We start from the raw sequence: 13565 nt of genomic DNA, 5'->3' as shown, positions 1-13565 counted from the left end.
CAAACAGATGGGTAGAGAGTGACAGACAGTGACCACAACTTTAAGATTTATAATCAACATTCAACCCACAGATCAAAAAGAAAGTCGACATGTGGTGGGGTGACAGATGGAGGGTGCCACACAGTCATGTGAACACGTGGACACTGGGAACAGTGAATGGACCAGAACTCATTGTCCCAGCAGCCCTGGTACGGCCCGGACCAGCCCAGAGCGCGTGTGGTACCAGTTAAACACAAAATAGGCCCTTTGAGTAGGAAAGCAAACAGCAGCTTCTCAGAGAAGAGATGCCATATCCAGTGTTAATGGGGCTTTGTTTCTCCAACATCATGTATACACACACACACACACACACACACACACAGTTTAAACTTCTGTAGCCCGTTCTAAATAAAATACGGAAATAAAATATACTACCGGGGTTGGCAATATTTATTTATCCATTTATTGATGTCTCTTTTTCTCAATGAAACTGCATTTGTTTGATAAAAAATACAGCTAATGGTAATATTGTGAAAAATAATTTTTCTATTTGAATGTATTTTAAAAATTAATTTATTCCTGTGATGCAAAACTGATTTTTTTTTGCATTATTACTCCAGTATTCACTTAAAAATGTTAATTTCTTTAAAAAAAAAAAAAAAAAAAAAAAAAAATCTCACTGACCCCAAACATTCAAATTATAGTGTATGTCCATTTATAAAGTATATAACTGATAAAGATACTTTGTCTCAGGCTTTTTCTATAGGCCTACATTTCAAAACAATTCTGTGCAGCAACAATGTAAATTGGTTTTATAGAAGTAAAAAATATTACTAAATATGACTGAATCAAGTTGATCATATAAAATTACATCAACAAAAAGTGTCAGATAAGATAAAAAAGAAAAGGAAGTTAATTGCATATATTCACATTTAACATAGTGAACAGAACAAACTCTCTCGGATATCTCTAGATAGATATAGATAGATAGATCGATATCTATAGATATCTCACGGCTTTCCATGTATAATCACTGTATATTTTGGCTCTAATTATGATGAATTATGATGAACAAAATGTTTATTTAGTCCTCTCTTCCTCCTCTTCTCTTTAGAAAAATTAGGTAAAGGAAAAATGATTCCACTCTGGCTCTCTGTGAGGTGAAGTTCTAGGTGGACCAACTATTGCTTGTATGTACCCTTAAAACAAAAGGCATTTTAGAGACTGATACCATTAATGAGTTCCAAAAAACTGCTTTTTTTACAGATAAATGTCCTTTAAAGCCTAATGCACAGGCCTAGAGCACAACTTACTCTTTGTAGTTGAAAGACACGGATGTTTTATTTCAGCTGTTAACTGACTGTGCTGTAAGTCAGAGCTGTGCACATTTTGTTGCCCGATTCTGTGATAGTTGGCAGAAATCCTCACCTTGAGACTGGTGTGCAGGGCGGACTCTGGCGGGTAAACGATGAAGTGACGTAATGTGAAGCCAAAGCCCTGAGAGTTCTTATGGAGCACCAGTGTACGTGGACCCTGCCAGGACACGCCCAACCCATCTGCCCCGCTCCTGACCACCGGCCGAGGGTTCTCACTGGATGAAGAGGTCCTATCTCTCCGCCCCTTTGCCTGGAGGAAACACAGAGAAAAAGCTGTAATTAGACATTCCCCATTCCTTCAGTCCCTCATTTAGTCCCAAACTATTATTTCAATGGGATAACATGTCACACAGAACACTGCATCTAATGCAAATGAAATGCTTCTGTGTTGACAAATAAGTCACGTTTAATGTGATAATTGGAGAATACTCTTGGCAGATAATTGCAAGAAATAACACCCTGTTGTTCTAAATGACCATCCCAACTGTTTTGGATCTGTCAGTCTACTTTCGCCACCTGTGCAAACAAGACGTGGGCATGTGAGGAAAAGTAACTGAAAGGGGGTTGGGAATGGGAAACATCTCTCCACATTTGGGAGACATGATGTCATTTTTATGATGTCAACATTCTCTAAGGAATTCTTAGAAGCCACTAACAGGAACATTATTTAGTAGATTAGTAAGAATAAAGGCCAGGGATTACTACTACAAAAAAAGAAAGGATAATAAAAAAAATAATAAAAAAAAACGAATTTTCGATTTAGGGTGTATTCACACCAGGAAAGTCCGCTAGTTTACTTGCTTTGGTCTGGACCAAATAAAATGTTGATTTTTTTATTTATTTTTTTGGTGCGGTTTGCTTTCACACTGTCCTTTTTGCAAGTGAACCAAAAACTGTAAACAAAACCACACGTGTGCCAAGAGGATTCATTCATTGGTTCATCCATTCAACTGTACCAGAGTTTGTTCGGAAGAGGACCGAGACCACCTCTTCAGCTGGGTCTCGGTACAGGTGTTTGATCCGCACCCGAGTACAATTGCTGTATTCACACCTGTTTAAAAGATCCACACCAAAGGGGGAAAAGGAACTTGAGTTCGATTCAGTAGAATCAAACAAGACACCCTACACCCTTAATCTTAATTTTATTCGCGTTGGTTCTCCAAATAAGTATTTAATACATCAATTCTCTAAAGAGTCCCATTGACGCCTGAGTACTGGGACAAAACAGGCCGCAGACGTGTAGTGGTGTTTTATTTGAAAGGTGACATCATCATTCCCCACATCTTGCAAAAAAAAAAATACCTCTTTTCTCTTCAACCTAAAACCAACAACTTCACCAGCCCTGTGGTTTCACTATAACAGGAAGTCCAGTTAGGGCAGGAAGTTCCCTAAGAATGGTGCCAAAAACAAGGGAATTTTTTTATTTATTTGGCAACTCATTTTATATAAAGCAGACACGTACTTCTCAAATGTCTACTCTTCGCCCGTTCCTCCTCACATCTCTCTGCACTGAGCAGAAGTCATACTCTGTAATCCAGCGGTCCTGACTCTGACCGCAGTCTCACCCCCTCTCTGCTTCTCACACTATTTCTGTCTCACACGCTGTTTTCATTTGGCTGTGCTCATGTCTGAACCTTCTCTCTTTCACTTGCATTCTTACCAACTAGCACGCATAATCACACACATATAGACAAATGCTCCTTTTAAACAGCCCCACATATTGTGTGGAATGATGCTTTTGATTTAGTTTCCATTTCTTCTGTTAAGGGATAGCTCATTTATTCACCCTTATGTCTTTCAAAAGCTGTATGACGCTCTTTCTTCCGTAAAACAAAAAGGGAAATTTAAGCCAAAGCTTCTCTTTTCCATATAATAAAAAGGAGGGTAATGATTTTCAGTGGATACCAAACTACTTATACAACACTTTTATTGTTCTCTTTTTTGGTGTTTTAGAGCTTGACAGGCTCTGGTTCTTATTCACATTCATTACATGGAGAAAAGCAACAAGAATATTCAGTTAAACTTCCAATTTTCTACTTCAGTTTGATGCAAGAAATGTGTACAGGAACAACACTTTCAGGTGAATTATCCCTGTCAGTATTTTAAAATAAACAGAAAATAGACAAAATTTGCAGTGATTTTTTTGGAGAAAAAAAAAATCTGTAGAATGGAACTAATCACCTCACATGAAATAGAGCTAAGGTGGCTGAAAAAAAAAAGCTAAAATATTTAATAAACGCAAGGAATTCAAGGTTTCCTTAAAAAAATGATACATTTACTTGAGAAGCTAATTTGCATAGATATTGCAAAGATATTAAGGCTCGTTGTCATCTTGCATTAAATTTCTTGTCTTTCTCCACTTAAATTCTTGGGAGTTTTCTGCAGTTCATGCACGCGTGGGCCTGCTCAATGGATTAGACGAAGACAAATAAAAGTGAAAGACACAATAAGGCTGTGTAAGTGACAGGATGAATGTACAGGGGCATGTGTGAATTCCTTAACATTTACTGTTAAGCCAGGACATGTACAGACAGAGACGGAGAGGCTAGCTTTAGAAAGAGAAAGAGAGGGAGAGCTCAGTCTCCAACAGGCTCCAACACGCAGGTTTCGACCACAAGGTTCCTCCCAGCACTGAGAATACCAAACCCTGTTATTACCCCCCAAAAAACACACAAGTGTACACAAAAACACATGCTGGTCACCTTATGGTCCACCAATGTCCATCCATTTAAAGCATTAAACTTTTGATTCTGTTCTGGTCATGTCTGTTTCTTCATCACTAACATTCTAATGGACTGAAAACGTGAATCTCCAAGGAAACCAAGCACTCAAACAAGTCATCTGTTTGACGTCAGAGAGACTTCCAAGAACTCTTACTACATTCCCATTAGATCAAAAGCTTTTGAGGAGTTAAGTGACATGATGCAAGTCAGATGTCCATAGATCCAGTGGTACACAACAATGTCCTTCATATCAGATCTTAAATGGAGAAAAAGTCTCATTTTCCAGCAAAAATATGTGAACGATTGACATTATTGAAAACATTAACATTTCTTTTCAGAGATTGTATCTTGATTTTTTTTTTCATGCACTGCTGTATTTTCATGCATTATGCATGAAAATCACAAATTCTTTCTTATGTTTGCTTAAACACCCAGGTATGCAAAATAAATTTTCTCTCAAATAAATTTTAATAAGAATCTGTACACACACACACACACACATACACATACACGTACATATATATATATATATATATATAAATTGAATTGGGCTTTATTTTTATGTTTTTAGTTTAATTTCAATTGAAGTTTTTGTTATATATATATAAATCAAAAACTTATATTAAAATTAAACTGATAACCAAAAACATACAAATAAAATCCAATTCAATATTTTTTCTGAATATATATATACACAAACACACACACACACATATTTGCATTTGTCTGTCTAACTAGGCATCAGCCAAATTAATATGCAAATATAGTTGAAATCATAGTAGTGTTGGCGCCGGTAACCTAGTGGGCAGTGCACCAACATATAACACCTTTGAGTTATGAGAGTCCTGATTTCGAATCCCAGCAAACTGCCAAATATAAATCTACAAAAAATAATAATAATCACAATAGTGTTGTGCACTAGAAATATGCACTTATGACTTCTGTTCAACATCCAAACTTCATTCAGCCCAACAGTTGGGTTGAGGTCATAGTTTATGGCCAGCTGATGATGGGTTAGCACACACCCGACACATTTTTCTTAGAGGTTGACGTGTTTCTAGTGTTGATTCAGGTTAATTTGGTCATAAATCAGGGAAAGAATGGGAAACTAAATGTGGACATTGACTTAAGAATGTATATTGCTAAATGCCCTCAAAATACCTAATCTGATGAGTGTTTTATTATGTCTCCAGTCCTCTAAGTTGGCAGGCTATGCTTACACACACACACACACACACACTCAAAAGGCAGTCGCCAGAAACAATACACTGCAAACAGCTGAGTGTGTGATCCTGCTGAAAAGTTGAGCGTAATTAATGTTGAGTGTTTAATCCCTGACACCCTGCCCTATGACTGCAACACACACACACAACTAAGGAGAGGTGTGTATGTGTGTTTAAACCTGTCTGTCAGCTCTTTCAGTTCCGCTGGAGCTCCGTTAAACAGGATTTTCCACCCTTATAGCAATGTTTCAATCCAGGATAAAAAAAATAAACAGAACTGCAGGGAATATGAATGAATGTACTTGTATCCAGCAGAGTGACTTCAATATCAACATCATTTTAATATCAAATAGACATTGTTTATACTCGACATAATTGAACCATATAATGACAATTCAATGTACTAAACGGACACAGTGGCGCATATCACAGCATGACCTTTAGAATCAGACATCTTTATAGTTTTATAGCTTTATAGTTGTTGTTTTTTTTGTTTTATTTGTAATTAGCTTTTATTTTTACATCAGTTTTTTTTATTCATTTTCTTGTTTTTGCCATTTTTCTTTGTTTCTTCATTTTAAAGCATATCAATTTAAACTTGCTTCAAATTCAAATTATTTCAGTTCGCTACCAAGTCAACATTTCAAATGAATAATTTCATTAAATAACAGATTTAGTTAACAATATTGCTGATTAAAATAAGCTAATTTTACAGTATTGTAAAAGTTGAGTGGTATGTCGTAGTGGCTAAAGATGTGAATTGGTGACTGAAAGGTTATAGGTTCAAATGTGATACATGAGCTTTCACTGTTGTGCCCTCGAGCAAGTCATCTAAACCCATGTTGATCCAGGGGGATTGTGCTTAAGCATACAATAAGTCACTTTGGGTCATGACTGCCAACTGACTACCTACCTGTTAGGGGTTCAAGCAGCAAATGTATTTGAACTGACATTCTGATCATTTACTCAGTTTAGTTCAATGTAGTCAAATCACCGCCTTGGAATTATAAGGTTCTATCTGCATATGAGCACTTTTGAGATATTGGGCTTCAAAATTTTAGCAGTTTATATACTTCTGTACATATAACCCTTTTTTGTTTTCTAAAAAAGTCCCAAAATGTACACAGCTTACAAAAAAAAATATCATATAATGTAAATAGTCACAGAATAAGAATATGCGAATAACTCCATTTTGACAAAAATGTCAGATAGAAGTTTATAATTCCAAAAATTTTGAAGCCAATTATTTCCAATAGTAAATGGTTGATCTTTATGAAATTTGGTGTGCATATGCAGATAGTCTTAATGAGACTATGTACCAAATTCTATGACAATTGACCCTTTGCAAAAAAAAAAACATCCTCCTTACTGTTACTGTTGCTATGTCTGACAAGCCATGACGCTCTAACATTACAAATCTTGCAGTAAAAAATACATTTCGGAGCAGAGAGGACACTGAAAACATGGACAGCAGGTACCATCTGGTATGAAACAAGGTCTCAGCTTTCAAATGTTGTCTTTTTTCACTTTGTTTTTACAAAAATCAAACATTAAATACCATTTTGTGGCTCATTAATGTGTCGTGACAGATCACTGTAGCGCTTGTATTGTATTTCAGCTGCAGAAAGACCCCAGTACAATTTTCCAAATTTAAGTCCACCGACGTTCTAACTCTCCTGTCTGATTTGTTCGTCGAACAAAATGGCGGATTTGGCATTATGAGTGGTCAGATCGCCCGTCAATCCACCTCTTTGTGAAGGATCAATCGCCCACAAGTTGGCGCATATAGGCAAGTTTACACATAAATTATAACAGAGATTAGCATTAAAATTCCTGTCCCATCAATTTTGAATTTTATTATTTATCCCCAGTCATTTGTTTGATTCACATAAAATGTGGAGTGTATCCTCTAGAGTGCATCCTGACAAAACGTTTAATAATCCTATAGTGCACATATCCAGCGCTGTGTATTTTAACACAGCCTTGCTAAAGGTCACCACCAGGCAACCTTCTGTCAACCCAAGAGAAACACACAGCTGAACGACTGAACAAGAAAACCGGAGCATTAAGTCCTACAGTAAATCTGAACCAACCCAAGCAGCTTCATTTAAATACCGGCGGTTCTGATTGAAACAACATGGCTCCTCGCCTTTATTAGCAGATCAGAGTCTGTCCTTCTAGAGACATTTTCCTTTTCTGCGATGGGAAAAAATGAAAGGCTTCATCTCCGAATGGATTATGATGGTTGTTCAAACATGAGGTTTAGTTTGCTTTTTTAGGGGGACATGGAGCAGTTAACCCAACTGAAGGAGCAGCTCGACCACACACAGTTGAAAGTGGTTGACTTTGGTTTGGGTTAGCGTCTCATATGAGCATGCGTCTGGCCGACAGCTGTCTACACGTAAAATTCGGAAGAATATGCCATCCCATTCCACACTATTCCATCCTCACATGCCTGGGAATATGTCTTATGAATATCTTAAAGTGTGTGATCACATGACAGGACAATCTCAGACACAAACAGACTCCTATATACACAACAGAGCTAGACATTCCCTAACTATATCCTATAATCTAGGCGCTTAAAGCAAAACCACACCAACCAATCAGTTTAACACACACACAAACATACACCGTCACCTGAAGGACTTTTATAACCCCTTATCTGGTGCCTTTACTTTCTAATTAGTGTATCTGACCTCCCACAACTCCTGTTTCAGATAAGACACACTGTAAATGCAAGTAAAAAGCACATTCTCAGAAAAGTTTTTAAGACCTTTTACCCTTGTAAAGTCACACACAATTTAAATACTTAATATTTATACACCTAATATAACAGAATATTCTAATACATATAATACATTTAATATAATACTTAAATAACCATATAAAAATATATCAAATGTTAAAATATAATGCTACTGTAAATAATATAATGTAATGCATAATGCATTTTGGGCTTTTTTATGTATTTATACATAAATAAATGATGTATTTATTTTTACATAAATTACTTTCAGTGGCATTTTTGCCTAGTTTAATTTCTGACCAAAGTGATGAATAAATAAATAAATATAAAGGTCTTTCAAAAGCATTTTAACCAATAGATTATGCTATAAGTCTCATTTTCTCCACACACACACACACACACACACATACATACATAAAAAACAGCTTACCCTGCAGGTCTGTGAGGGTCTCGGCAGTGCTCTGCTGGCATTGATGCCATTTGTGCTTTCAATCGTGTCATTTTGGAGGTTGGAAACATTTATTTGTGGTGTATCCCCGTATAAAACCGCCACCCAGATACAGCGAGGTTCTGGAGAGCTGCAGTCCACTCTACCACATCCTGAAAACACCACTCCTTACCCCATACACGCGGGCACACAGCAGGCATCGCCAACGGCACCTGACCCGCTGACCACATCACACATCAACACACACGGGAGTGTGCAAGGGCTCACAAAAAGACGAGTCGCAATCACAAAGGAACCATTAAGACCTTTCTATATGGCAAAAAATAAAAAAAAATCTGATAACCAGATATAGGGAAAAGTTAAAAACTATAAGTCAGCTTAAAGATGTGTCTGTTCTCTCCCAAAGAGAGGAGAAATTCCAGATTCTTTTGAACATGCCCAAATCTCCTCATATTTTGTTAATCCATGCTGGTGAGACTTCTTAAAGGATTCCGGAGTTAAACTGATAGTTCCATATCACACCGGTGAACTCCACACCTCCCATGCTCACGCACACGCACACAGACGAGTGTTACGACCACAGAGGCATTTCCAGAGATGAGAGTGATCCAGGATGTGGCCACATACCCCTGTCTGGCAGACCCAGAAGTGTGTGTGTGTGTGTGTGTGTGAGTGTGTGTGTGTGTGTGTGTGTGTGTGTGTGTGTGTGTGTGTGTGTGTGTGTGTGTGCGAGCACGTGGCAGTGCTGGCAAGATGTAGATCCAGGGAAGCCGGCTGCAGGATGGAAAAATAAATTAAATCCAAGTTTTTACGCATCAGTTTTCCTCCTCTTTCTTTGCTTCAGTCTTTTTTTTTCTTCTATTCCTTCATTTTTTAAACCATTCAGTTCATTCAGTCCTTCTCTCTCCCCACTCTGTCATCTCCTGACAAACTCTAAACTCTGGCTCTCAGTCACTATGAGTAGCCCGGCCCTCCTACTTTTCTTTTGCTCTCTCTCTCTCTCTCTCTCTCTTTCATTCAGGTGCCTTTCCCTCTATCACTTCTTGCTGCCTGTATCTATTTGCTGCTCAACAGTTAGCTATTCTTGATCTCACTTGCATATGCCTACTCTTTTAAAATAACCCACAAAATCAATGTCAACCTTTGAGGTCATGTTCAAGCCAGTTTACACCTAATAAATTGACTCAAAATTTGCATTCTTTTTCTTTCGGAACATTCAGTATAAATCCTAATGACTCATCCTGCACCGCACAGCATTCCATCCAATCAAATGCTCCCTAGAATGAGAATGCCCCGCCCTCTAATACAAACTGCAACTAATTTTTAGCAATATATTTTTTTAACCCTTCTTAACTTTTTTTTTTTTTTTTTAATTGACAAGGTGACTTTTTTATTGACTTAGACTTATCTAATCCTCTTTTTTCTATTGTTATTTTTTATTAAATTTTTTAAATATTAACCCAGTTTAAAAGAAATCAGCCAAAAATGACCAAAAAGCTTACAAGGGTTAAAATAAAATCCTTCCGATATGTAATTAAACTTACTCAAACCAACACCATAGGCTAAGGCTTCATTTTCTTATTGCCATCTCTATCCCCCTGGCTCCTTTTCTGTCTTTATCACAGTTATCTCTACAGTCTCTTCCATCAGCCCTCATTACCGTCTGCCACAGAAAAACTTTTGCCTTTTACCCCTCAGAGCTCTCCCATTTCTGCATCATCTAATCTTTTCATTTCATTTTCATCTTTGTCACACAATCCTTTGTTCCATCAAGCAAAATAAATGAAAAGAAGAAGTCTGAAGCCATCAGACAGTACTAAAAAAGTCCATGTAGTCCAACAGCATGTTGTGGCTCCGCTGAAACCTGCCAGAGTCCCCAGCGGCTCTGAAAGACCATTCGACTGTGTGTGAAACACAAATCAACAGAGCAGGGCAAAAAAAAAAAAAAACCCTGTCTCAAAAAGTCCCCTCAGAGAAAGAACTAAATAATGGCTCTGTTGGCAAACACAATGAGCCTAAAAAGTCTTAAAAGGACAGAAAAAGAGTGCATATAGCTTCTAACTAAAAAAAGCACAAATAAAGGAATGACCACTATGGGAAAGAAAAACCAAAAGACAGAGAAAAACCCAGAATGGCAGACAAAAACACAGGGTGCCAGGCACCTCACTGCAGCTGCTCTCTGAACCAGACTAAAACAGCTGCTATAAAACAACACACAAACACAACACAAGACACGCACTGTAGCAGATCATCTATTGGGTCACATATTATTGACACTAGCACACACACATCTGGGGAAAATCTCACCCAACCGACAGGTCTCTGGTGTGTGTGCGAGAAAGAAAGAGACGCAGGCATTTCCTTCTCATTCAACTCCACAACACACACCTGAGATCCGTTACAAATGAGGATGGACTGGTTTCACCTGCCGCACTGTTAGACGTGTACCGGCACGACAACATACAGTCAGAATAAGTACACAACAATACGTGCAGCACAAGACACCCGGTTTACCACGCCAGGTGAAGCTGTCATGAATAGACTGAAGATTAAGTCATTCAGAATCATAGAAATGCCTCATATTTTCTGTTTACACACACAAAATATACTTATGACCTTAAATATCCTTTTGAGTTATTATTAAAAGCATGCATGGAAAGCTTTAATGGAGGAAACACACATATATACACACACAGACACACACGCCTGAGGTGTGTTGGACACATAAGACACATAAGCTCTAGTAATTAAATATGGATATCAAGACTTCCTGCAGTCTAATCTGAAGCTCATCCTCCTTTTCCTCACCCCTGTAGGAACTAAACAGAACAACAAAAGTGAGAGAGATCTCCGTCTCATATTTGCCAAAACACAAAAGTCTGTGATTTTAAGTAATTATGAACTTACTTCACATAAATTTTTATCCCATAAGAATTTATGAGCTATGCAATCCACATTCATTTGCATGTCAACAATTCCAGAAGAACATTTTTATTGCTATGTGGTTAGTTTTTTTTAAAAGCCAAGAAAAACAAAACCCCCCAAAAATGTAACCAGATGCATCAACTTTGTCTCAAATATATTTTCTTAACCTTTTGGTGGTCTTCAATTAATTTAGACAGATTTTATTATTATTATTATTATTATTATTATTATTATTATTATATACTAATTTTTACTTTAACAAATCATGGCCATGATGAGTAAAAAAAAAAATGTTGTGAATTATTTTTATTTTTGTGTGTGTGTGTGTGTGTGTGTGTGTGTGAATTTTTTCTTTATAGTTTTTTTTTTTTTACAATATATAAATCATGTCTTTATCAAATTAAGATGTCTGAAAATAATCAACGAGGGATTTAATTTTAAATACCCTTATAACTTAAACACTGTATTAACTGATAGTATTTTTTGTTATATTTGTATTATTTGAATGTTGCATTTATATAGCACTTTATTGTGTATAGTGTATTAGTGATGATCTATGACTTACAACAGGTGAAAACATATCCAATATCAGCAAATAAATATCCATCAATGTCGTATAGTAGTTTAAAACACACACACACACACACACACACACACACACACACACACACACACACACACACACACACAGAGAGAGAGAGAGAGAGAGAGAGAGAGAGAGAGAGAGAGAGAGAGATACTGTGTACATCCATAACATGGAACTCTATAGAATCACTTCTGAGGAATACTGTACTTTTTTTTTCTTCTGAGCTACTTTATCTACAAAAACACAAACAGCACTGTAGAGCCCTCATGTTCAAACAGACTGGAGCTGTGAAAGCTACGTGAGCGGCAGATGTTTGATCTGCACATGCTCTGATATGAGCTGATCCCTTTCATCCTCACACAAACATGGCTGATTCATTTATCAACACATGCTGATGGAACAGATACTCGAAAACCAGAGGAACTCAGCTCCTGGGCCACGCTTCTCTTCTGACAAAGTCTAAAAAAATGCTTCATGCTAAAATAACCACATAACATAAATCATATATGCCTATATCTTCATAAAAGCACACGTGCACCCTACTCATGCACTTTTTAGTCTGACCCCTGCTGGTCACATGAAAATAAACAGTCTGCGTTCATACACACTGGCACTAAAGTATGAATGAATGAATGAGAGCTGCAATGACAAGCGCCAAGCTAAAATCAGTTCAAACAGCACAAATCAAACACAGCCACATCTGTTTGTGTGTAACTGAGTACTGAGTATCAGCTGTTTAAACGAGACAGGAGATAATAGGAGACATGTCAAAACTATTTGGTCCCAAGAGCATTAGAGAGCAGAACCCAGTCTAGACACACTTTAATCTGACTTTCCTGAGTGTGTGTGTGTGTGTGTGGGTATGTTTTTGTGTGTGGAAAAAAAAATACTCTGGTAGTTTAAGCTGGTTAATTTTAGCTGTAATCCTCAGCAAAGCCGTTGACCAACAGGCTGCAGACCTGAAGCAAAACCAACGGGTTGTAGTGAGAATAATCCACCAACAGAGGACAGCACTGCAGCACCAGAGTGTTTACATAAACGCAGTAGACTGTGCCTTTAACCTATTCATTGGCACATTTAAACAAGTTAACCTATTTGCTAACCGAAGATATCGCCATTCTTTTTGTGTCTGGATGCTCTCTGAAGTAAAATCAGATCAACTGGTATTGCATTCACAATATATATTGTTTCAAAGCAGTTTTACATTGCATTAAAAACACCTGGTGGGCAGGCCAGAGGCGAATGTGGTAAGGAAAAAAACAACTTAAAAGAGGTTTAGAGGAAAAAAAAAAACTCTTGGGAAGAACTACACTTCCACGAAAGGAACATCAGGCTAGGCACATATTGCACACATATGTATATTAAAGGGATAGTTCAGCCATAAATGAAAATTCTGTTATCATTCATATGACTGTCTTTTTTTCATAAAGATATAGAAAATAATAAATTAGAAGATATTTTGAAGAAGAGTTTTGGTTTCTATTATTGACTTGCACTGTACTGACTTCTTTTTATATTTACATTACAAAACAATTGAATTCAGTTTCCAGCTAATA

At 37.1% G+C, this 13565-nt stretch overlaps 1 protein-coding gene across 1 annotated transcript in view; it reads right to left on the bottom strand.

The window, feature by feature from the left end:
- Nucleotides 1-9191, bottom strand: part of LOC127952675 (rho GTPase-activating protein 23-like) — a 36781-nt gene extending 27590 nt beyond the window's left edge. Inside the window, 3 exon segments of the mRNA XM_052551327.1 lie at nucleotides 1408-1605; nucleotides 8481-8641; nucleotides 8644-9191. Of these exon segments, the coding sequence (XP_052407287.1) occupies nucleotides 1408-1605; nucleotides 8481-8641; nucleotides 8644-8728 (444 nt within the window). The 5' untranslated portion in view covers nucleotides 8729-9191.
- Nucleotides 9192-13565: the final 4374 nt, after the last annotated feature.

Source organism: Carassius gibelio, chromosome B3 (genome assembly GCF_023724105.1).
Source record: "Carassius gibelio isolate Cgi1373 ecotype wild population from Czech Republic chromosome B3, carGib1.2-hapl.c, whole genome shotgun sequence".
Classification (NCBI taxonomy): Eukaryota; Metazoa; Chordata; class Actinopteri; order Cypriniformes; family Cyprinidae; genus Carassius; species Carassius gibelio.
Note: the sequence above shows the minus strand (reverse complement) of the source record. Positions and strands in the feature narration are given on the sequence as shown.